This window comes from Spermophilus citellus (assembly GCF_964194105.1).
Source record: "Spermophilus citellus genome assembly, chromosome: 3".
Classification (NCBI taxonomy): domain Eukaryota; kingdom Metazoa; phylum Chordata; class Mammalia; order Rodentia; family Sciuridae; genus Spermophilus; species Spermophilus citellus.
The window spans coordinates 89,008,026-89,033,505 of NC_138184.1; the positions used below are offsets into that span (position 1 = coordinate 89,008,026).

At 48.4% G+C, this 25,480-nt stretch overlaps 2 protein-coding genes across 3 annotated transcripts in view; one reads left to right on the forward strand and one right to left on the reverse strand.

Annotated features, from left to right (window-relative positions):
- Nucleotides 1–15,297, forward strand: part of LOC308645996 (26S proteasome non-ATPase regulatory subunit 9-like) — a 31,467-nt gene extending 16,170 nt beyond the window's left edge. The window contains exons 2-3 of one of the 2 annotated variants that reach the window (XM_081288457.1): nt 14,761–14,914; nt 15,214–15,297. In XM_081288457.1, the coding sequence (XP_081144583.1) occupies nt 14,761–14,913 (153 nt within the window). In that variant the 3' untranslated portion in view covers nt 14,914; nt 15,214–15,297. Of the gene's footprint in view, nt 1–9,164; nt 9,332–14,760; nt 14,915–15,213 lie in introns of those variants that run through there. The other variant, XR_014021292.1, reaches the window with a different exon arrangement.
- On the reverse strand, nt 10,980–20,401 carry LOC308645995 (4-hydroxyphenylpyruvate dioxygenase-like; the record flags this gene model as incomplete). The annotated part of the gene is made up of 11 exons (XM_081288456.1): nt 20,306–20,401; nt 19,832–19,874; nt 19,596–19,678; nt 18,312–18,401; nt 17,182–17,285; nt 16,736–16,813; nt 15,899–16,061; nt 15,706–15,777; nt 13,629–13,751; nt 11,141–11,257; nt 10,980–11,063 (listed from the first exon to the last, which is right to left on the reverse strand). Exons 1-11 carry the CDS (start codon nt 20,384–20,386, stop codon nt 10,980–10,982), a joined length of 1,038 nt encoding a protein of 345 aa, XP_081144582.1. The 5' UTR covers nt 20,387–20,401.
- Nucleotides 20,402–25,480: the final 5,079 nt, after the last annotated feature.

The window sequence follows — 25,480 nt, forward strand, 5'->3', positions numbered from 1 at the left end:
CACTCTGGATCCCTGCAGGTGCCACTGCCATCTGTGGGCAGAGCCTAGGGACTCTGTGGGTCCCAGTGTCTGGAGCACCCTGTTCCTCCCTGATGCAACTAGCTCGGTCTGGGCTCAGGTGATAACAGATTAGCAGCAGTGGGATGTGGCCGTTGCTCTCTGTGCCCAGCCTGGGCCAAGAGGTGGGTTTCAGGGACCTTGCTCAACAGTCACTCTAAACAGATGGGCACCTGAGATCCAGCCTGCACCACACCCTGAGGGACAGAAAGGGTACACACTGGGGGCTGGACTGGCACCCTGGAACCTGGATTTCAGAAATGACCAGAGTGGTTGTGCCCAGAGGGTTTGCACAAGTGGCGGGTGGAGGTGGAGCTGGGTGGTAGAGCACTTGCCTACATGTGTGAGGCCCTGGGTTTGATCCTTGGCACCACAGCGGGGAGAAACACACATACACACTCACACACATACACACACACACACACACACACACACACACACACACACAGGTTTCCCCTTCCCTGGGATTTGGGCTGTTCTCTGTAGAGAGTGCCAACAACCCACACCTGGCAGAACACTGGACCACTTCACTACCTGCTGCAGGAATGAGCATGTGACCCCAGGGGGCTGAGGACTGGGAGCTTCACTGGCTTCCTGTGATTTCACCTGGTTTACCTTTCCCTTTGCTCACTTGGCTCTGCTCTTTGGCTATAGTGAATCCCAGGGTGCCTGTGGCTGTAACCTGGACTGCGAGTGCTCCTAGCAAGTCACTGAACTGGAGCTGCTCTTGGGGACTTCTGGTGCTGTGCTGGCAGCCATGGCATCTTTACTCAGCCTGACACAGTAGCGATGACCCCGCCTGGTTCACTGCTTCACAAGGCAGAAGCTTTGTTTGGGGAATGAAAGGCTGAAAGTCAAGCAGCAGCTTCCCTGGGGTGGAGTGTGAGCGTCCCAGCGGCCGCAGCCCTGGTGCCCTGGCGCCCTCCTCCTTGGCACCCTGATGGCCCCACCAGGCAGCCTGGCCCTGCAGTCCTGGCTGCGCAGACCCCAGGTGCCTGACACTGACTTCAAGCCAAAGTCAGGCACAGTTGCTTTGCCCAGTGAGTCAGATCCTGACTCCAGGATGGTGGCAGATTGGAGTCACCCCTCTGTGGGGCCACATAGGGAGAAAAAACCTTGGATCTGCTGGACAACCTGGGTCACTTACAGAAGCCTACGATATAAGGTTTGCTCTTGCTCATTCAAGATCAGCCTGCTCTTCTTGCCCTGCCTGCCTGCCTTCCTTCCCTACCAGTGCTAGGGATGGAACCCAGGGCCTGGCACATGGGAATTAAGTGTTTCATCTTTCTCCTGTGAATTCTTTAATGCATCATCCCCACACAGAGCAGGATGTTGGGGAGGCCATATCACAGGGCCTGGACCCCTCCAGCCTCTCTTGCTTGTTCCTGGTCCCTTGCATTTTGCAATTGTGGTCTGAATCTGATTCCACTTCACTCAGTTTCTCCCAGTGGGCACCCGCAGGAAGTACTGGGTCAAATGCAGAGCAGACCCAGTGAGACTTTGTTCATCTAGGCTGCTCAGGAGCTCAGGACCAACAGGGTAGGGAAATTACAACACACACACACACACACACACACACACACACACACACATATTTTCTACATAATTTAACTTTTATTTATAATTTTGTATACCTATATATAATCTATAATTACCTATATATATGATCTATATAATTTCTATAATACCCACACACGTGTATATATATATATATATATATATATATATATATATATATATTTTTTTTTTTTTTTTTTTTTTCAGTTTGATTTCTTATTTTACAGTGGTTAAGGTCAAACCCAAGGCCCAACCGCTAGGGAAATCCTCTATCATTGAAGCAGTATCCCCAGCCCTGAGTGATCAATTATATGAGCCTTTTTTTTTCTGTCCTAGGGATTGAACCCAGGTGTGCTCTGCCACTGAGCTACGTCCTAAGCTCTATTTTTTTTTGGGGGGGGGGCAGGGATGAGTGGGTACTGGGGATTGAACTTTGGGGCACTTAGCCACTAGCCCCATCCCCAGCCCTATTTTGTATTTTATTTAGAGACAAGGTCTCACTGAGTTGTTTAGCCCCTCGCTTTTCCTGATGCTGGCTTTGAACTCATGGTCCTCCTGCCTCAGCCTCCTGAGCTGCTGGGATTACAGGCATGCACCACCAAGCCTGGCCTGATGTGAGTTTTATATTGCTATTTACAACAAAAATACAGCTAACTTAGGGAAAAAAGAAAATATGCATAATTAAGTTTAAACTAAAAAGATGGAAAAGACAAAGAAAACAAAACCACTGATAATTTTTTATCCATAAACAACCATGGTGGATGGTTTGGTCATACATAGACCCACATGTATGGATATATTTTCTGTAGATAATTTTTACATATACTTTGTATATACTTTCATGGCAATATGTATACATATTTGTACACATGCTTCTGCATGTGTGTGTGTGTGTGTGTGTGTGTGTGTGTGTGTGTTCCATTGAAAGACTGTATCATAATTTCTTTAACCATTTCCTAGAACAAAATATTTAAATTGTTGCTAAGTCTTGCCATCCAGGGTGATCCACCTCACCTGAATGCTGTTTGTAACAGCTCTTTCCAGGTGGTGGGGACCAAGTACAAGGCTTCCGCATGCAAGTATTCTACCACAGGACTATGCCCCAGCACAATCAGTTCCTTCCTTCCTTCCTTCCTTCCTTCCTTCCTTCCTTCCTTCCTTCCTTCCTTCCTTCCTTTCTTTCTTTCTATATTTTTCAGTTGTAAATGGACACAATATTTTTCTTTTTCTTTTTTTTTTTTAATGTGGTGCTGGGGAATGAACCAGGGCCTCATGGGTGTGAGGCAAGCGCTCTCTCTACCACTGAGGTACAACCCCACCCCCAAAATTTCTTTCTTGTTATTCATTCATTATTTTGGTGCTGAGCTTGAACCTGAGGGCCATTTATGTTAAGCATACCCACAGTCCTGTTACTTTTAATAATTACTGTGAACTAGCATTAATAAATAATCTATTCTTTAAAGTTATTTTCTTCCCTGCCCCACACTTTGCTGAGGAACTAAATGTTAACAACTTAACATACATAACCACGCACTTTCTCCATTCTCATGCAGTCATTTGAAGCATACTCTGTACCCTGCATACAGGGGAGTTGACTTTGTTGTATAAAAATACAATTGTTTATTGTGTGGTTCCCTGACTTATTTTTCCAAATGCTTAAATATTGGCAACTGTGATTGGTATCCCTTTTACTTCCTCTCTGCTACATGTTGTTTTAGTACAGCTGGGTTCCCCTACTAAAGGCCACTTTCCTATGGGGTGGCTACAGTTCCCTCTAGATTCCCGAAGAGCTGCCTACCTGTCTTAGTCTGTTTGATGTTGCTATAACAAAATACCTGAGACTGGATACTTTATGAAGAATAAAGATTTATTCATCTTGTGGCTCTGCAGGCTGGGAGGTTCAAAGTTTGATTCCCTGCAGATTCCTGAGGTGACTCTGAGCATGACGTGGTCAGAGGGTTACATGTGAGACAGAACAAAGCTGGGGTTTGTAATAGCTCTCGAGATGACCCATTAATCCAGGAATCGCTTCTCCATGCATGAAGGCTCAGTACTTAGTCAGCTCTTTCAACTCCCACCTCTGGATACCTCGTGATGGGCATCAAAGTTCAGCATTGGGTTTGGTGGGGACATTCAAACCATAGCGCCTCCCTTGTCCCCCCTGGTACCTGGTGGTGATGAACCCCCAAGCTGGCCACCCCAGGCAGCTTCATCCTTTTTGCTCCCTTAACATGGCCTATGCTTGGTAAGTAGCCCCTGCATTAAACACTCCTCTGGCTTCCTTCTGAGCACCAGCTGCTTTGTGGTGAGGCCTCATGCTGATTGTGCAACAAGTTGAAATTTCTTAGAAAGTCTTCACAAGCCACTCACACAAACCTGCCACCCTTTTGGACCACAAACTCCAGCCCCTCGGTTTTTAGACACAGGAAATGAGGAGAGGAGAAGAAAATGGACTTGTCAGTTCACCTGACTCCTAGGCTATGGCTGAGAGGAAATATGAACTATCTGGTGAGTCCCGGAGTCGGGCCATGTGGATTATGATGGGCTAGGTCTTCCTAGGGGAACCCCAGGTCCCTGGCTCTGCCTCCCAGTCCCTCCTCTCTTGGCGGCCTCCTTGTTCTGAAATGAAGGTGAGCAAGACCAGGATGTTTGGAGGAGGCCAACAGTCCAGGTGCTCCTGGTTCTGGTGGCTTCCTAGACACACGCCCTGTTGGGGAATGAAAGGTGGGAAAGCAGCCCAAAAACGGGCCCTGTGTTTCTCTCCACCTTTCCCTTAGAATTCTCAGAACATTCAGGCAAATATTTGAAGATAAACACACCTATGTCCACATCCTCTGAGAGTCCCCAATGCCTGGGACACACAAGTAAACGTGTTGACAACACCGGGTAAGAAAGTGCAGAAAATCGTCCACTTTGAGGTGGGTCACAGAATGATTCCCAGGGCCAGCAATGTTGGAGCTGGATATTGGAGGAGGAGTTGGAGTCTGGCCTGGGATGCACGAGGGGAGAGACAAGCAGGCACTGAGACCCAGGGCTCAGAGGGAGTGCACAGTCCATGTGCCAGCAACTGTTGGAAGTTCAGAGTGGGGGAAAGAGGGGGTGGAGGATGTGGGCCTGGGGGCCTAAAAGCAAGCAGCCATCAGAAGGATCTTGAAGGACAAGAAAAGTGCACCAGAAAGCCGTTGAAGTCCTTTAAGCAGCAGAGTGACCATGTCCTCTTTGGAAAGGTTCCTCTGGTTGCTGTTTGGAACAGGTTAATGGAGACCAGTTCAGAGGCTGCTGCAATCAGGGAAAGACTGGGGGCAGGGATGAGAGTGGAGATGGAGAGGATAATGGATTTGAAACTATGACAGCAGTACAAGGGACAGGGTCTAGGTTTCCCACAATAATCACAACCACAATGACAATGACAAAAGTCATAGTGACGCACAATAGCTCTGGTTTTAGTTGGCCCTGGTGGAAATCTTCTCTCCCTACATTTTACTTGGAAAAATTTCAAACCTCAGAGGCTTGCAAGACAGTTTCCACCGACATTGGTATACCTTTCACTTAGATTTACAAATTGTTACATTTTGCTTTTGTCCACTTGCCTGTGTGTTTTTCTTTTCCTGCTCAGCCACTTGGAAGTTGTTGCAGAAATCACTAATCACTTTGAATAAGGAGATTCTTTTATGTAATTGCCATGTCATGATATTATTAAAAATATATAATGTTGATATACTAGAATTTAGCAAAAGTCCAATTGGCCCAAATAATAAAAGCTACTTCTTTTCACTAAAAAAAAAAAAAAAAAAAAGAATGAATGAAAAAAAGAAAAAAAAGTAAAATCCACTATGCAACAAGGAATAGGCATTGTATTTAGTTGTTCTCTTTTTCATCATCCTCCCCTTTCTTTGTGGTTTAGGTTTGAAGAACTTTTTTTAAAAAAGTGATGATCAAACAAAATATAGGAGGCCTACTGTAATCAGTTCTACTGTTTTCTTTTTCTACTCGTTTAAAGGTTTTTTAACTTTTTATTTGAAATTATTTTAAACTTAAATATATTAGCAAAAATAGTAAAAAGACCATTTGTATTTTCCTCTAGTCATCAATTATTTACATTTTGCTGCATTTATTTTGTTGTTCATTTGGGTACAAATATATACTCATCTATATTTTTTTCTGACCCATGAAGTAAGTCTCCCCTCTTGTGCATTAATACTACAGGATATTATCTTATATAACCACAGTGCAAGCACTGAAATCTAGAAATTCAACATCAACAATATACTATTCATATTCAAATTTATTTAACAGAATATTGTTTATAGCTTTGGAGGGGGGAGACACAGAATCCAGTCAATAAATACACATTGTACTTAGTTTTTGCATCTCTGTATTTTTCTTTGATCTAGGCAAACACCTAGTTAATCCCATCCATCTCTCTCTCTCTCTCTCTCTCTCTCTCTCTCTGTGTGTGTGTGTGTGTTTGTGTATGTGTGTGTGTATTTCACAACATTGACCTTTCTGAAGCTTTCAGGCCAGTTGTTTTGAAAAATGTCCCCTTGCTTTGCATTTGTCTGGGTGTTTTTCCATGAGTAGATTCAGGCCAAACTTGTTTGAATACTTCATAGGTGATGTGTCTTGCTCAGTGCAGAATATTAGGGACACATGTGAAGATGTGCACTTAGTATGCTCTCTCTTTTTCTTTTTAGTCACTGTTTGAAATGTTAGTGTTTTTTGTTTTTGTTTTTGTTTTTTTAGGAGATGATTACATAAAATAAAGGAGGACTAGTTCTATTTCTTTTGCAAACTGTTGGGTGCAGCTGTTAAGTCTGATTGTTTAGTTTAGCTGGATTGGAACACGGGCTTCCTTTTTTGCTATTTGGCTAAGTGGGTTATCGAGATGGTCTTCTCAGCTGTCAAGTGGGGATAATAATGTTCCTGGCTTCATGAGGTTGTTAAATTGATACGTTTAAGACAGATTTCAAAAAAGTATCTGGCATACTTTAAGTATTTGAAAAATAATTATTATCATCCCCCCCCCCCCAGTGCTGGCACAAGCTAGTCAAGTCTCTACCCTTGATCTATGCCCCCAGCTCCTCATGGCTAGTATTTTTACCACAATTTATAGAGGACGTAATACCTACTGCACAGACCTTCACTACTCCAGACCTAGGGCAGCCTGTGGCAGGAAATAGGAAGACACAGAGAAGGGGAAAGCCATGTTAATATGACCAGGCTTGAGGGAAGTTTGGGGACTTTGTCTAAACCTTTAGAGTCCCTGGGATGTGGCAGTGTGCCTCTACATTAGGAGGACTCTGGGGAGATTTGAGGGGGACTGAGCTACTGAGCACCTGCTGACTTCTTTTTCTCCAAATGATTAGTTTGATATTCTAACCGTTTATTAATAGTCCCCTTTCCTTCTAATTTAAAATGTTAGTGTTGCTACATACCACATTCTCACTCATGCTTAGGTCTATTCTTGGTCTTTTTTTCACTCTCCTATTGATCTATTCTTTGGGTGCCCTATGGTGCCATCTTAATGACTTTATTACACATATGAATCCATTGAACAATTCTTCCTCATTAGTTTTCTTTTGAAAAACTCTTCTCATAATTTTTTTTAATAGTACTGGGGATTGAAAAGGGACACTTCACCAATGAACTGTATCCCCAGCCTTTTTTTTTTTTAATTCTGAGACAGGTATTTGCTATGTTGCTGAGGTTGGCCTTGTACTTGAGATCCTTCTGCCTCAGCCTTCTGAATAACTGGGATTATAGATATGTGTCACCTTGCCCAGCTCTGTGAGATATAATGTTTCATTTTGTTTTGGTTCTAGGAACCACTGAGCCATATCCTTAGTCTTTAATTTTTATTTTAAGACAGGGTCTGGCTAAGTTGCCCAGACTGTCCTCAAACTTGCAATCCTCCTATCTCACCCTCCTGAGTTGCTTGGCTTACAGGTTTGTGCCGCTGGGCCTGGCTATTGTTATTTGTTTCATTTTGATTTTGGAGATAGGTCTCACACATTGTTTCTGTTTGTTTTGTTTTGGTACCAGAGGCTCCTGGAGGGTGACAGGCTATGTCCCACAGGTGCCAGATGCAGGTGACAGTGCAGGTATGCCTAGGCCCTCTTTGAAACTCTGCAGAGGGATTTGTGTGAGCAGTCTTGCTTGACCAAAGAGGTGGAATCCAGAGCAGTAGGATAAGTTTTTTTGAGGTTAAGAAACAGTTATTAAAATGCCAGTGCTATGCTGGACTAGCCTAATGGCAGGACTTGTTTGGCCTGCTGATTATTTTGAATTAGCCTTTTGTATTATAAAATCAGAGGATTTTACCCACAAGCACTCAGTTTCCTGTTTTTCTAGAAAAATCAAGGCTGGCAACAGGATGATTGGGGCTGTGAACCCTGGCAGTGTGGCTCCATAGCCTGAGCTCAGCTAATGTGGGACTGCTCTGCCCAGAGTTCAGATCCTTCATATGGGTCTGAAGAGGCTTCTACCCTTAGCACTGGCTGCCTGTTGCTGCATAGGAAGACAAGCCCAGAGTTCTCTGATTGTTCCACAAAGAACCAGAATTTGTATATGGAATAGCACAGCTTTCTTTCTTTCTTTTTTTTTTTTTTTTTTTTGGTTTTTGTTTTTGGTAAGAGTGATTGAACCTAGGGGTGCCTAACCACTGAGCCACATCCCCAGCCCTTTTTGTATTTTAGAGACAGTGTCTCACTCAGTTGCTCAGGCTTTGCCAAATTGCTGAGGCTGGCTTTGAACTTGAGATCCTCCTGCCTTAGCCTCCTGAGCAGCCCAGCTGAAATAGCACAACTTATTTTCTTTTTTGTGTGTGTAATGCTGGGGATTGAACCCAGGGCCTTGTACATGCAAGGCAAGCACTCTACCAACTGAGCTACTTCCCCACTGTGAAATGGCACAATTTTCTACAATGTTGTTGCAAACTTGTTTGAAACCATGCAGGCAAAATTAAGTACATCTGTGGGCCATATTTGGCCTATAAACCACCAAATTGTGGGTTTTAGAATATCCCTTTGCATAAGCTGTGGGGATAGATGGAGACTATTTTTGCATGGGCCTGGCCCTGTTCATCTTGATTCTCTCCTGCTAGGAGCCACAAGCAAATATATGATGTATGGCACCTTTGGTTGTAAAGTGACGCCAGCTAGCCACTGAGATGATTATGTTAAGATTTACATTCATATGGAAATTGGACTCCCACTGTTCACCTTGGCCTGCTACCGGGCTCATGCTACGGGACTCATGGAGAGTTCCCATCCCCGGTTCCGGGGAACGCGGGGTTCTGGTGGAGGCCCGCGTGGGAGGACCGGGTTTGGCTTGCCAGCGCCTACAGAGTATTGGCGGCTTTTTCAAAATAAAGTTTTGTTCCTGCTTGAGTGGCTCCTGATTCTGTGCCCAGCCAAGACTGCGGCACTCTCCCATGTTCTTTTCATTTTTGAATTTCATGATCCCAGAAACCTTGGTATTTTCTCTAATCTGAAAACAGAATACCTCAAATTTCCCCCATAATATTAACTCAGATTATTTTCCTTACACAGAGATCCACCTGTACTAATTCTGAGGTTACATATCCTCAGGAAGGGATGTCAAGCATTTAAAGCAGAAGGATCGGGTGTATGTCGAATGCCTGTAATTCCAGCAGCTTGGGAGGCTGAGGCAAGAGGATCACGAATTCCAAGCTAGCCTCAGCAAGATGAGGTGCTAAGCAACTTGTTGAGACCCTGTGTAAAAAAAAAAAAAAAAAAAAAAAAAAAAAGTAAAAGGGGGGTGGAAGGGAGGGGGCATGGGTTAGAAATGATGGTGGAAGGTGATGATCATTATTATCCAAAGTACATGTATGAAGACATGAATTCATGTAAATATACTTTGTATACAACCAGAGATAGGAAAAAATTGTGCTCTATATGTGTAATAATTGTAATGCATTCCGCTGTCATATATAAATAAAAAAATTTTAAAAAACACCAAAAAATGAAGCCCAGCTGGGGATGTGTTTCAGTGGTTGAGTGCCCCTGATTCCAATGCTTGGAACAACAACAAAAAAAGGCAGAAGGAAAAGGGACACAATGCGTCCCCTGAACATCTCTTCTTTGCTGTATGATTTTTTTGGTCTGTTTTTGCTGTGCTTGGGTTTGATGGCACCCAGGGCCTTGCCCAGCATATTCTAGGCAAACCCTCTACTGCTGAGCTATTCCTCTAACACTGCCCCCCACCTTCTTTTTTTTTTTTTTTTTTTTGCTTTTGTCGAAATACTTGCCTTTCAAGGGTTTTAGGACCAATTGCCTCATTCTTTTGCTGGTGGCTGAGTATGAAGATTTCTTACTGGGGACAAGGGAGGATGCAGTGGCATTGTGTGGGACATTGTGGACTGTCATGTGAGGTGCAGGGTAGAAGCTGAGTGGCTCAGATCCCTCCTACCTGTTCTGTGTCCTCTGGTTGCCCTACAAGGATGGTGCCCTGAAAGGGCCTTCTGAAAGTCCCTTGGCTAACTCTCCCCTCTCCCGTGTTCAGAGGTTTGGACACCAGGTAACCAAATCCAAGACAGTGCATCTTTAGCAGTCATAAAGCCACCAGTCATGATGCTGCCATCTTCTGTCCCACCTAGAGATCTTATCTCTTGCTGCTATCTTTTTTTTTTTTTTTTTTTTTTTGGTGTGTGTGTGTGGTGCTGGGGATTGAACTCAGGGCCTTGTGCATGCAAGGCAAAGCACTCTGCCAACTGAGCTGTATCGCCAGCCCTCTTGCCGCTGTCTTTACCCGATAAATGCTTTCCATGGATTTCCCTGGGCGGCTCCCCATAGTCACCTTCTCAGAGGGGCTTTTCCTTGATTGAATTAGTCCTTCTCCCAACTCCACCGCCTCTCAATCTCAGACCTGCTTGATTGTCTTCTAGGAAACGGTACTACCCGTCCTTTCCTCTAGATTGTAGGCTCCGGGTCCCCACGTTCCAGAAATCTCCCCCCCCCGCCCCCCGACCAGCGCAGTCCCGCTTAGCAAAGCGCTTGCACCCCACCCCACGCTGGCTTGGGTCGCAGAGCGCAGGGATCCCCTAAGGCAGATGCCTCCAAAACGCCACGGCGCTAGCCACCCCCTGGCGGCAAAGGGGCGCCACTGCTCCTCCCGGGCACAAACTCCCGCACTGCATAGTACTGAGTGTGCTTTACTCCTTAGGAGGGCAGGAACAGATCGAGTAAGAGGGCGTGGTCATGGGATAGGTGGAGCCTTGCGCCAGGAAGTCGTTTGGTGGGCGGGGTCTGAAGGGAGAGACCAGTGGGAGGGTTGAGCAATTCCAGGTTAGGGGCATGACTTGTGGTGGTGGGTGTGTTCTGTGTGCTGACCAACATCCCCGCGAACTACAAATTGGTGAGGTTGCCTCGGAGCTCCTGCGCATCCTCCAAAGCCTTGAACAGCGAGTTGAAGTTGCCAGCTCCAAAACCCTGGAGTGGGAGACAGTAGGTGAGCTGGGGACCCAGAAAGCCGATGATGCTTCCTGCAGTCCCTGCTCAGGGCCTACCTGGTGGTTGTGGCGCTGAATGACTTCCAGGAAGAGTGTAGGCCTGTCCTGCATGGGTTTGGTGAAGATCTGAAGGATGTAGCCTTTCTCGTCATAATCCATCAGGATTTGCAGCTCCTGGGCGAGAGACAGGGAGCTCTGATAGCCGAAAGCTAGCCTGCCCTTCTAGCCTGGCACGGTGGGATCCTTAGAAAGTCTAAGGGACCTGGGTGCCCCAAGCACCAAGAAAAACTTTTTTCCAGCAATTCCTGGCCCCTCCAAATACATCCCCAAACTGTTGTGTTACCACCCTTCTGCTGCAGCCCTTGCTAAGTAATCACTCAGCCAGACCTGCTGCTGGGCTTGCCTCGTTACAACTCCATTCTTCCTGCAGTCCTCAGATAGATTGTTTCACTCATCTGTTAAAAATGGGGCCCTGGCTTCAGTCCCCACTACTCCTTCCAAAAACCAAAAACCCTCCGTGGAAATGGGAACCCTTGCCTATTGCAGCTGTGAGTGTAAAATGGTGTTGAGTCAGGATGGTGCCTGGCATTTCGCCAGAAGGAGTGGTTGAGAGGTGAAGCCAGGGAGCCATTAAGATGATGATAATTAAGTTAAGCTGTGTATAATTGCTGTGACTGGATGATGCTGGATTGAAACAGGCTGTGTATTCAGTTGTATATAGGCCCCTGCTCTCCGGCAATAGGGCAGCTCCTGCTGCCTCAGGCTCCCTCTACTTTTGAGTTCTAGTGGAGTTCCCTGAGTTCCCATTGAGTTCTCATGGAGCCCATTGAGGGCGGGGAGAGTTCCTGGGGAGTGCGCAGAGAGTGCCAGTGAGAGTTCCGGGGATAAAGCATTTCCTGTTTGAACCTACAAGTGCCTCCTGTCGGCCTGACTGCAGCAAAATGGTACACCTATTTGAAACAGAGCCTGACTCTTTCTCAAAAGGTTAAACATAAAGTTAGTCTGTGACCCAGCAGCGCCACTCCCAGGCACATACTGAAGGGAAATGAGAACATACATCCACACAATACCTTGCACATGAGTGTTCATAGCAGAGTCATTCCTAATTGCCACAAAATAAAATTATATTATTCTCTTATGTGCATATGTGAATATGTAAACTTGAATTGCATTATTTTTAATTTTATTTTTTAGATGTTGATGGACCTTTATTTTATTCATTTATTTATATGTAGGGCCTCATACATGCTAGTCAAGTGCTCTACCTTCTGAGCCACAATTCCAGCCCCATGAATTGCATTTGTATAATTAGAATGTGCCAATAAAAAATCATGGACTGAACTACCTAATTTGTGAAAATAAAAATAATAATAGCCCCAAGTTAGAAATAACCCAAATATCCACCAACTGATGAATGGATAAGCAAAATATGGTCCATCAGTGCAATGGGATACTATTCAACCAAAAAAAAAAAAAAGGAATGAAGTAGAGCTGGGGGTGTAGCTTAGTATGCTTGAGGTCCTGGGGTCAATGCTCAGCACTATACACTCAAAAAGGAATGAAGTACTGACATAGGCTAAAAGTAGATAAACCTTGAAAATATTATGCAAGTGAAAAAGAAAACCAATCATGCTGGGCACCCTAGTGCAGCTTCTTGGGAGACTTAGGCACAAGGATCACAAATTCAAAGCCAGCCTTGGGACTTAGTGGGTCCCTAAGCAACTTACAGTGACTTTGTCTCAAAAGATAAAAAAGGCTGGGGATGTGGCTCAATGGTTCATTCCCTGGTACCAAAACAAACAAACCCTAGTCATAACAGACCACATGCTGTATCATTATATTTATGTGAAATTCCAGACTAGGTAAATCTGCAAGACCAAAGGTAGTTGAGTGGTTGCCTAGGGTTAGGGTGGCATGGGAGGAAGGAAGTAGAGGGGTTGGGAGGTAATGACTAAGAGGATCAAGGTTTCTTTCCAGGGTGTTGAAAATATTCTAAAATTGATGTTGATTTTGATTTTAGCAAATAGCGAGAGATAACCATTTAATATGAGTTCTGTGCCAATTAGCTGTTAAAAAGTAAAACCAAAAAACCTTCAATGCAATGTGGCTAAAGAAGTGCAAAACTGCATCCTAAGAGCCCCCAAGAGGAACTGGACCCCACCTACCTGCTTTGGTACACCTCTTCTCAGATGCTGTCTTCAATCCACATGAGCCTTCCTCCTGCTCCTCAGGCACTTGGAGCTTGCTCCCACCCCATCACCTTTGCACCTGCTCTTCCCTCTGCTGGAATGCTCTTCCTAGCTTACCTCTTGGCCAGGTCCCTCTTATTATATAGCTTTCAATTAAAGTCACCTTCTCAAAAGTTCGCCACTTCCTGTAACGTAGCCCTAGGTTGCCTGTTTTAACTTTACATGGCACCGACACACACACACTCTGTTTCTTTCTGGTTTTCCCTCTGTGTGCCTGTGTCTGCTGCAGGATGGGGGAGGCCAGATAGAACTCAGGGCTCAGGTTGCCTGTGGCCTAGCAACCCGCTGGGCCTCACCTCCAGCACATCAATGCTCTCCTTCACCCGGATCTTGGCTGTCTTGAGATTCTCCCGAAGTTGCTTGTAGTAGGTTGATGGTACAGTCAGGAACTCCATGCCTCTCTCTTGCAAGTTGCGAATCTGTCGCAGAGCAGATTGATGTCAGCCTCTGTGTTTCCAGGCTCAATGTCCCTAAGCCAGGTGGAGCTGCTGGGCCATGAGGAGGCAGGATCCCTGTCCTTGCTCTCCTGAGTGCCAAGATGCAGTGTGGCCTCAGCCCCTTCTGTCCTTGTCTGAGTCTCATTAGAGCAGGGATCCATGACGTTCACAGAGCACCCATTATGTGCCTGTCTTTCTAGTCTTGCCTTCTCCTGTCCCTGAAGCAATCCTGCTCTGTGCATTTCATAGCTGGGAAACTGAGGCATTGAGAGATTTAAGTATCTGTTCTCAGCAGAGAAGCCAGAGTGGATTTTATTCAAACACAGGCCAAATCATGCCACTCGGTGCTTACCTCAGGGTGGTGCCTCTTCTCAGAGTCCAATTCCAGGTCCTTGCCAGGCCCTCACCAGCTGCCCCCACTTCCACCTTAGACTCCATCTCCCACCTCTCTTTCCCTTGCTCATTCTGTTCCAGTCACACTGATGATCTCCTTGCTGTTCCTGCAACCTTGCTGGAAGATGTCCATCTCAGGGCCTTTGCCTGGGCCATCCCTCCTGCCCGGGGTCCTTCTTGGAGATTTCCACGGGCTTCTGTCCTTCCAACCTTTTGCATTCTCAAAAGTCTCCTTCCGTATGTGACCTTCCTTCACCCTCTTTAAAGGTGAAAATCCCCCACCCTTGCTCCCCCATATCCCACCTGTTCTTCCAGACCTCTCACACCACCTATTTATTTAATTTGCTTTTTGACTCCATAAGAGCAGAAACTGTTACTAATGTGTCCCACATACCTAAAATAGCACCTAGCACATGGCAGAGCCTCAACAGGCATGATACAAATGAAGTTCCACAGGATTGGACGGGACAGTCCAGGCTCTTCCCCTTAAGGCCTAGGCAGGACCCGCCTCCCCAAGGGACAGAGCCACAGACACAGGGTGCTTAATTTGGAGGAAAGCACAAGTCTGATCTTATAGTATAATATCCTTATTTTCAAGGTGAAGCAGCTGAAGCCCAAGAAGGCTGGTGAGTGCCCCAGAGACAAATGGGGACTTGCAGATCTGGGAGCAGGATGCAGTCTTCCTTATCCTCTGGCACCTGCCACCATTAAAGCCCAGAATGTTCTAGAGACACCAAACTCTTCTGAGTGAGGTGGGTAGGGATTACTTACACAGGTGTGGGGACCCGCTTTGAATAATCACACCTTCCAGTCCTGAAGCACGAGGCCCTGACCAGTCACTACATTTTGTAGTGACTTAGGCCTTGTCCCAGCTCAGATAGCAAGGCTGGTCTTCAGGTGTAGGCATACTGCTGAGGTTGAGTTACACTCACCTGCCCCCTTGTAATTCTACACTTTCTGCTCTTTTTTTTTTTTTTGGGTGGAACTTTCTAAGAATAGTGCTCCCCCAAATAAAAGCTTACTTCCCGACATGCTCTCTCTCTCTCATCAGCCTCTCCTGACTTTCTCTTGCTCTCCCTTCTGGAGCCTGAGGCCCAGAGCCTGGGGAAACCATCCTGAAGCTTGTGTAAATGTAAATTGTGTCTGTGTTTTATTTTGCTTCACCACAAATTCACACGCACAAACCTAGGTCAGCTGCCCATGCTGGACAGGGGTGGCAGCAGGAGTTGCAGAAACCAGGCAGGGAACCCTGTTAGCCCTCTAGGCTGGAGAAGGGGACTCCAGACTGCCACTGTCCCCTCCCTCCCCATTCTGCAGAGAATTTCCCTGGAGCTGAAGAGAGGAGTCTTAAGACCAGGGATGGTGGGCTGGGGTTGTGACTTAGTGGTAGAGCGCTCGCCTCCCACATGTGAGACTCTGGGTTTTATCTTCAGCATCACATAAAAAAAAAAAAAAAATAAACAAGTGAAATAAAGGTGTTGTATCCAACTACAACTAAAAAAAAAAAAAAAAAAAAAAAAAAGACCAGGGATGTTGTTCTAACCGTTGTGATGATGTCCTGGGTCTTGAGACCAACATGCTGGACTCCAGCTCCCCCATTATAGTCCACATATTCCTGGGAAAGGCGAACAGGAGGCCCCTGTCATTGCTTCTGTTCCCCACACCCCTGCCCTGCCCTGCTGGAGGCCTCAAGCCTCTTCCCTCCTCTCTCCTTCCCCAGCCAGGCAGGGCCGCACCTGGATCGAGGACTTCTTCATGCCCATTGCGGGCTCATTAATGGGCATCCTGATGGTCTCCTCATAGTTGGTCACCACAATGGAGCGCAGAGAGCTGTACTCTGTGTGCACTTGTGTGTCATCCACAGACCAGAAGCGGTGGAACTGTAGGTTCCTCAGGTACCTGCAGGTGGCAGGCAGGACACATCTGCTCTGAGTTCTGGCCTGGGACTGGCTTCCCATGCTCCCACTTCCACCCTCCAGAACATGTCCTCAAGGGGGCTCCAGAAGGGAGATGACAATCACATCATACATGCTGTAGGTCTTTACCCTTGTTGTGACAGTTTTCCTCAAGGTGGAAATAAAGTGTCTCATATCAGAAGCCACATAGGAGGCCATGCTCAGGTAGGGAGACTGGGTGGGGCAGGGGGATCCTGTGTACCCTGCTGGACTTTAACTGCCACTGCGATGGTATTAGGTCACCCAGGGCTCTGCCTCAGGAGTATGTTAATGTTATGGTCAGAGCCAATCAGTTGGGATTTTTTATTTCTAAAGAGAGCTCAGGTCTCTGCTCTCTGCTCTGGTCTGTCCCCACCTCCCGCTGTGGGAGGCCAGCAGGAAGCAGACCAAGTCAGGTAGAGGCAGTCTGCCCCCCACTCACTGGAAGGACACCCCTGCAGTTCCTCATGGGGGGGGGCTGTGGATTGATGTAGTCCCTGATCCTCTCATTCTTCAGGGGACAGATGTATGGGGAATAACTGAAGGGCTGGCCCTGGTTCACCTCCCACCCACCTGTGCTCCTTTCCACCTGGTACAAGGACTGGGGCCAAGCCCCTTGTGGGGAGGGACAGGGCTCACCATTCTGAGGCAGACAACATCTCATGATCAAGCAGATTTCCGACAACGTGATCGATGATCTCGAGACCACACTTGGGCCTAGGAAAAGGACAGCACTGAGGGGCATTGAGAAGGCTGCCCCCCCAAATCTCACCACTCCCACTGCTCCCCCCCCCCATAATAGCCAAAGCTCACACCTATGCAGCTCTTACTGGGGAGGAACGCGCTTAACTAACTCATTAGTGCAACCCCTACTTTATAGATGAAGACCCAGGGCCATCGAAAACTCCAGTGCCCTGCCCAAGGTCCACTGGCTGAGGAGGGAGGAAGCTGGGATGGGACCTGGGGCCCTCAGGTGTTGGGGCCCGTTTGCTCTGTGCCCTCAGAGGGCTCCATCACAAAAGCCCAGTCCACATGGAGGAGGGAGACAGGCTCTCCACCCAACTCCTGCAGCCTGGGGCACTCACAGCTTGGGAAGCAGGGAGTCCTTGAGCAGGGGGGCCTCGAATCCAGGTAAGAACCGGCCGGTGTAGTTCGTCTTCTCCACCAGAGTGTGGGTGGTGTCCCCAAACTAGGGATGGGAAGCAGACTGGCTCAGCCCTGTGCTCCCACCCACCACTGCTGGGCCTTTACATGGCCCCAACCCAGCCCTGGGTTCCTAAGTTGACATGTGATCCTGGGAAAGTCATTTCCCCTGGCCTGGGGCTGTGGCTCAGTGGTAGAGTGCTCACCTTCATGTGTGAGGCCCTGGGTTTGATACTCAGCACCACATAAAAGTAAAATAAAAATATTGTGTCAACCTATAACTAAAAAATAAGTGTTAAAAAAAAAAAAGAAATTCACTTCTCCTGACTGGCATTTGTTGCCATCTGTCATTCACTTAGGAGTTTCCATCACAGTCTACCTGCCTCGGCAGACCAGAAGCCCTGTGAGGACAGGGATGCTGTGTCGTTCATCATGTGTCTGTGGAGGCATCAGCTCTAATGCTGAAGGGTGTTCAACAGGCTTAATGCTCTTCCTGCCTAAGGGGATCGTCTCTGTCCTACAGCAGCACAGGGCTGCAGAATCAGTTATTTCTGCTAAGTGCCTACGGTGTGCCAGGCTCTGCTGTTCTAAGTGCTCTACACCAATGGTAACACTCAGCCCTCACAATGGCCCTGGGAGAGGATCTAGCTGAAGGATCTGAGGCACAGGGTGGTGCACTAGTGTGCCCCAGGTCACACAGGAGTCTAATTCAACCCTTGCTTATTTAAACTGAGTCGCAGAGAGGGAAGTTGGTCTGTCCATGGACTCACAGCTAGTGTGGGGCGTGGCTTCCAGGACCCCCCTTCTCTCCTTTTGAACAAGCCCCTGCACAAAACTGATGCCCCCATGCCAGTCACCTCCCACTGGGGGGGGGCAGGGGAACCTGGGAAGGGTGGCTGGTGGCCCCTTCCACCTCTGCACTCTGGCCAGGCACTTTGGGAGGACAGAGCCTAGGGGAAGCCCACGTTCTGAGGCCCATGGGTGGGATGGTGTAATGGGGTGAATTAGGAGCATCCTGGCATCTCAGTGGGTTCTGGCAGCAGGAGGGAAAGGGACATCAAAGGGAACTCACCGTCTGCAGCACAGCAAACTTCACCTTCCCAAACTTGTCTTCCTCCACCCAGGGCTCCCGCACTATCTTGGCCCCCCGTTCTCGGGCTTTCTGCAGGGAGATGGAGCATGGGGAGCCAGTGAGGGCTGGGGCCCCTGAGTCCTGGCCTGCTGCTCCGGCTGGGTTGGTTTCTATGTGGTCCTCACATGGCAGTGTCACCTGTCTCCCCCACCAAAGTGTGCCTCATCCCCGTTGAGCAAGAAGGGAAACTGAGGCCCAGGCTCAGAGTTGGGGCTTGGGAGACAAGGCAGGGTGTGTGTGTGTGTGTGTGTCTGTTTCTCCTAACTCACTCTGTGGCCCTCCTCCCCCTCCAGGCCTCAGCTTCCCTCCCTGTACAAAGAGTGGAGGATAAGAAGAATGGGGGTGGACATTTCTGAAGTGACCTCTGTGTGTCGGGCCCTGTGCCAGGAGCCCTGCATGCCAGGTCTGTGCCTTAATTTAGCAAGCCCTTGCTTACTGCAGGCCAATGCGACACCCAGGCCAGGCTTGTTCTGGGGATGCTCTTGGCAGTCCTCACAGCAGCACTGTCTGCCTTCTACAGCGAGGAATACGACTTCACACAGCTGGGAAGATCCAGACCCAATCATCCTAACTCTGGAATCTACTCTGAACCTCCAATCCACCTTTTTTTTCTTTTCCCTTATGTTCTGGGGATTGAACCCAGGCCTCACCTGTCTTTAGGGCTGCATTTGGTTCAGAGTCATAATCCAGAAATGGTAATTGTGATATCTCTCTCTCTCTCTCTCTCTCTCTCTCTCTCTTTCTCTCTTATTTATTTATTTGTTGGTTGGTTGTTTTAGTTTTGGGGCACCAGGGATTGGACCCAGGGGTTCTTAATCAGTGAGCCACATCCCCAGCACTTTTTATTTTATTTTTTTTTATTTTAAGGCAAGGTCTCCCTAAGTTGCTTAGAGCTTCACTAAATTGCTGAATCTGCCCTTGAACTTGGTATCCTCATACTCCTGGCCTCAGCCTCCTAAGCTGCTAGGATTACAGGCATGTGCCACCATGCTTGACTCCATTTCCTCTTTTAAAACTCAGTGAGGTGTAGGCTATGATTATCCCCATTACAGGTGTGGAAACTGAACATGAAAGTGAGAATACACAGTAAGGGGCAGGGTTTCTGTCACTAGGACTTAGGTATGTCACGCCAACATCCAGCCCTGACTGACAGGGTCCCTGTGGCCCACAGAGAGCCGGCTGTGCCTAAGGCCTCTTCCCAGGCCAGCCCAGGTGCATTCTCACCTGCACGATGTAGTCACAGTCTTCCACCTCGAAAGCCACGTCCTTCACGCCATCCCCGTGTTTCACCAGGTGGTCGCCCATCTCTGTGGTCGGCAGGGAGCGCTGGCACTGGAGTTCAAGGCCCCTGGACAGGCTCTCAGCCTTCTGGGCTCAGCCCCCCTTGTGCCCTTCCCAGGCCCTGCCCTCTGACCCCTGACCCCCTCCAACAGCCCTGCTGCCACCCCGGGGCCCCTCACCTTTATTCCAGGGGTTGAGTGCAGAGGAGAAGACAAACACAATCTACCGTGGTGGAGAAGTGGGTGTGACTGGTGGCTCAGGGGAGTGTGGGCAGGTACACCTCCCCTCCAGCCTGCTCACCGCCCCACACCCCTGGTGGAGTAGGGGGCAGCCATGCAGGACTCCTGAATCACGGCTTCTAGCCTCTTCTCTGCCTTGGCCTCTCCCCCTGGTCCCAAGGGCTGGGGACTTTCTCCTGTGCCACCCCTAGGACCCATGATCAGCTGTTGGGTCCCCTGGGGGAGAATTCCCAGAACCCCATGGGCCACAGCTCTGCTGAAACTCCCTACACCTATGGCCTTGGCTTGCTGGGGGCCAGCACTGGATCAGGCTGAGGAGACTCACCTGGGAAGGTCCCTGTTACAAAGGTGCCTACCACGTTAGAGCCCCCAAGAGAGCTCTGAGAGCAAGGGGTCCCTGGGGTGTGGACGCACCTTTCCTTGCTTGACCACATGGCTGACCACCTGCCGGGAGCCCGTCTCCAGGCCCCTGTAGGCTAGTGGCTCGAAGCCCATCTTGCTGCAGTAGAAGGAGGCAGCCTAAAGACAGAGAGGTGACAGTGTTTGTGAGGATGGAGAACCTGCCTGGGGCCCAGACGAGAGTCCCTGTCCCCTGCCTGCCCTCTTGCCCAGGAGCAGAGACTGCACTGGGGAAAAGGCTGCTCTGTAGTATATTCTGCCTTCAAAGGAGTTTCCTTTTTTTTTTTTCTTTTTGGGGTATGGGGATTGAACTAAGGGACACTCAACCACTGAGCCCCATCCCCAGCCCTATTTTGTATTTTATTTAGAGACAGGGCCTCACAGAGTTGCTTAGCGCTTCACCATTGCTGAGACTGTCTTTGAAATTGTGATCCTTCTGCCTCAGACTCCCGATTCACTGGGATTACAGGCATGTGCCACAATGCCTGGCTCCAAAGAAGTTTCCTGCTGGGGTCCAAAGTGTTGGGTCCCAACTGGGCCCTGATCCTGCCCTTTCAAGAGCTAATTTCAGACCTGCTGGGGGCTTGCCCTGGTCCAGGGGGCCCTCTTGCCTGTCCTCTGCCCACTCCAACACCTTGCCCTGGTTACCTGCTTGGCATTGCCAACCCAGAAGGTCACAGAGTGGAAGTGAAGGAATCGGCCTCTCTCAGGCTGCAGGAGGAGAGAAGGAGGGAGGCTGAGTCCTTGGAAGGAGGTCAAGAGAAGTGCAGGTGGAGAGGTTTCCCCTGCCCGCTCCCGCGCCCAGACTCAGCCCCAGCACCTAGGAGAGGCCAAACCCCACAGAGCTCTGCCTGGCCTCAGGAGACACTGCTCACTTAGAAATTGAGCCCCTGGAGTGTGCAGGAGTGTCCGGGACTGGGAAGGCCCTTCAGGAGACAGCCCAGCTTTCCCAGGAGGAACAGCCACAGCAGCAGGGATTGAAGGGAGACTTAGCCAAAGCTTCCAGATGAGATGAAGAAGTCAGCAGGTGAATGAAGAAGAGCTGACAGTTTTTCAGGAGGGTGCAAGTGAGTCCAGCCAGTCTGGGGGAGCCCAGGTATTAACAGACCCCCAATCTTGTTCCTCTCCACTTTGTGCTCACATGCTGGTCTCCCCAGCCCAGACACCCTTCTGGACCCAGGTCCCCCATTCCCTTGCTGCTCACCTTTGCTCCTTTGTCAGTATAGGTCGTCTAAGGAGAAAGAAAAAGACAGTGAGGCTCTGCCAGGGGGACAGGCACTGCTGAAGTCTCATGGCAGGTCCTCATCCCCCGGGGAGCCACCATGGCCCTAGGCAGACCCTCACCATGGCTGATCTGGGTCAAGCTTCCTGCCAGGAAAACAGGGACGCGCAGCTCTTGGGAGTGCTTGACAGAGGTATTTACCAGGGGGCAGGGCCTGCCCCTGACCTCCCTGGGGGTGGGGAGCTGAGGTCATCCCATGGTATAGTCTCTCCAGGACCCCAGAATGGGACTGTGATCTTTGCCAACCAAATCCATAGTTCAGAAGCCAAGGCCACCTTGAGGGTAGGTGTGGCTTCAGAACTTCTTTTTTTAATGTTTATTTTTTAGTTGTAGTTGGACACAGCTTATTTATTTTTATGTGGTGCTGAGGCTTGAACCCAGGGTCTGGCACGTACAAGGCGAGTGCTCTACTGCTGAGCCACAAGCCCAGCCACCCCCTCCCCCCCACCCCCTTCAGAACTTCTTACTCCGGGAATTTGCGGGCTGATCTTGAAGCCCTTTTGGCAGAACAAACATGTAGACTGTATTTGGAATAAAAAGTAATAAAATAAAGTAATAAAAATAAAAAGTAATACAATTCCCTGGCAGTTGGAGCACGTGGACAGGGATTTGCTTACTGGTTCTGCTATGTACCATGTGACTGGGGCAGGCACAGACCTTGTGAGCCTCAGTTTCTCCATCGATAAAATGGGAACCATAATAGTATGAGGGGATTCTGAGAGCATAGTTCAACGCTTTGGAGTTGGACCTGCACATAGCCCTTTATATAGCACGTAGGGACAAGAGGTATTTCTTTGAGATTTGAAGGGGTCCTAAAGGGGGTTGAGTCCTTGGCATTACTGTGGCCTGAGTATTGGAAGAGAGCATTGGCCTTGCTCCTGCCCCAGTCTCCAGAACCCACCAGGCTCTGGGTCCATGCCAGTCTCCTGAAACTCTCTTCATTGCTTTGATGATGGAAACCCTGGCCAGCAACCGTGGGGGCTGGAGTACAGGACAGAGGACTCTCCCAGGCTGTGCCCTTGGCAAGTGGCTGCACAGAACTGGAGTGTGAGCCAGGGCTTCTTTCTCTAGGGCCCACAGTTTAAATTGCATTGAAATGGGAGATATTGATGTCCCCAGGAAACTGAGGCCAGAGTGGCAAACGCATTTCCCCAAGGTCACAGAGCTGGTGACCTTGGGGTCAGTACAGGACTCTGCCCTGCAGCCCATTGGACTCTGCAGCTGGGTCTCATCCACCCATCCACCCATCCCCTCCCTGCCTTTCTCTGTCTTCTGGGCTACTCTGTAGGCAGTGGAGGTGGCCCCACCCCCTCATTCTTCCTCTCCCAGATGGCTCTCCAGGCTTCCTGCCCCTCCCTCACCCCCAACATCCACCTCAGCTCCCTGAGCCTATTTTCCATTTGAGAAAACTAGAGTGGAGCTCACAGGCCTAGAAGGTTGGGGGGGGGGAGAGCTCAGTGCAGCCCACCTATCCCTCCAGGCCAGCTGGAATATCTAGTCCCCTGCTTGCTATTGAGAGGGTGAAGTTTCTAAGCTGCAAAGCCTGAGTTAAAATGTAAAGGACCAGGCATTGTAAACCTGCTTCTAAACTGTAAAGCATGGGTTAAATTCCTGAGGCAGTTAGGACAAGGCCCTACTGGCCATTTAGTTGAATTATGGCCTGGGGTCCTGTGCAACTCCTCACATAAGCATTCAAGACCCTGTGCAGCTTGTCACGTAGATATTCAAGGTCCGAACCAATCAGTTTAAATGTAACCCCCTCCTTAGGAATGACCTATCACTCCAGCCAGCCCTGTTCCCGCCAATAAATGTACTAATCAAGTCTAAGAATTGTTGTTTGATTTTCCTGGGGTGTAAAGTGATTTGTTAAAGGAAGCTATGATGTATGCAAAGCCCCCCCCCAGTCCTCCCCAAAAGGTGTACTTAAGCATTGTTCAACCCCTGGCTCTGGGCTGCTCTCCTTTCTCAAGTGGGCACGGAGCCCCAGCATGCTGGTTCAATAAATCCCCTTCTGCCAATTGCATGAAGCCAGTCTCTTGTGGTCTCTTCCTCCAACGTTTCGCCAGTCCCTTACACTATGGCCAAATCAAACCCCTATTCCTGGATCTTGGCCTGGCTAATATTCTGGGCACAAGATCAACGTTTGGTGTCCACTCATCACATCTTGAGCAGCTCCAGAGGCCAATGGCTGGTGTCCAGTTCAGCTGAACAGGGTTGGTGACTATGTTCCTCCTCCACTCTGGAATTTGTTTTCAGAAGCATTGTGGGTTTGAGTCTCACTCTGGATCCCTGCAGGTGCCACTGCCATCTGTGGGCAGAGCCTAGGGACTCTGTGGGTCCCAGTTTCTGGAGCACCCTGTTTCTCCCTGATGCAACTAGCTCGGTCTGGGCTCAGGTGATAACAGATTAGCAGCAGTGGGATGTGGCCGTTGCTCTCTGTGCCCAGCCTGGGCCAGGAGGTGGGTTCCAGGGGCCTTGCTCAACGGTCACTCTAAACAGATGGGCACCTGAGATCCAGCCTGCACCACACCCTGAGGGGCAGAAAGGATACACACTGGGGGCTGGACTGGCACCCTGGAACCTGGATTTCAGAAATGACAAGAGTGGTTATGCCCAGAGGGTTTGCACAAGTGGCGGGTGGAGGTGGAGCTGGATGATAGAGCACTTGCCTACAGGTGTGAGGCCCTGGGTTTGATCCTTGGCACCACATGGGAGAAACACACACACACACACACACATATATATATATATATATATATTTTTTTTCAGTTTGATTTCTTATTTTACAGTGGTTAAGGTCAAACCCAAGGCCCAACCGCTAGGGAAATCCTCTATCATTGAAGCAGTATCCCCAGCCCTGAGTGATCAATTATATGAGCCTTTTTTTTTTCTGTCCTAGGGATTGAACCCAGGTGTGCTCTGCCACTGAGCTACGTCCTAAGCTCTATTTTTTTGGGGGGGGGGCAGGGATGAGTGGGTACTGGGGATTGAACTTTGGGGCACTTAGCCACTAGCCCCATCCCCAGCCCTATTTTGTATTTTATTTAGAGACAAGGTCTCACTGAGTTGTTTAGCCCCTCGCTTTTCCTGATGCTGGCTTTGAACTCATGGTCCTCCTGCCTCAGCCTCCTGAGCTGCTGGGATTACAGGCATGCACCACCAAGCCTGGCCTGATGTGAGTTTTATATTGCTATTTACAGCAAAAATAAGCTAACTCAGGGAAAAAAGAAAATATGCATAATTAAGTTTAAACTAAAAAGATGGAAAAGACAAAGAAAACAAAACCACTGATAATTTTTTATCCATAAACAACCATGGTGGATGGTTTGGTCATACATAGATCCACATGTATGGATATATTTTCTGTAGATAATTTTTACATATACTTTGTATATACTTTCATGGCAATATGTATACATATTTGTACATATGCTTCTGTATGTGTGTGTGTGTGTGTGTGTGTTTTCCATTGAAAGACTGTATCATAATTTCTTTAACCATTTCCTAGAACAAAACATTTAAATTGTTGCTAAGTCTTGCCATCCAGGGTGATCCACCTCACCTGAATGCTGTTTGTAACAGCTCTTTCCTTTCCAGGTGGTGGGGACTAAGTCCAAGGCTTCCGCATGGTAGGCAAGTATTCTACCACTGGACCATGCCCCAGCACAAATAGTTTCTTTCTTTCTTTTTTTTTAAATATATTTTTAGTTGTAGATGGACACAATATCTTTCTTTTTTTTCTTCTTCTTTTTAATGTGGTGCTGGGGAATGAACCAGGGCCTCATGGGTGTGAGGCAAGCGCTCTCTCTACCACTGAGGTACAACCCCACCCCCAAAATTTCTTTCTTGTTATTCATTCATTATTTTGGTGCTGAGCTTGAACCTGGGGGCCATTTATGTTAAGCATA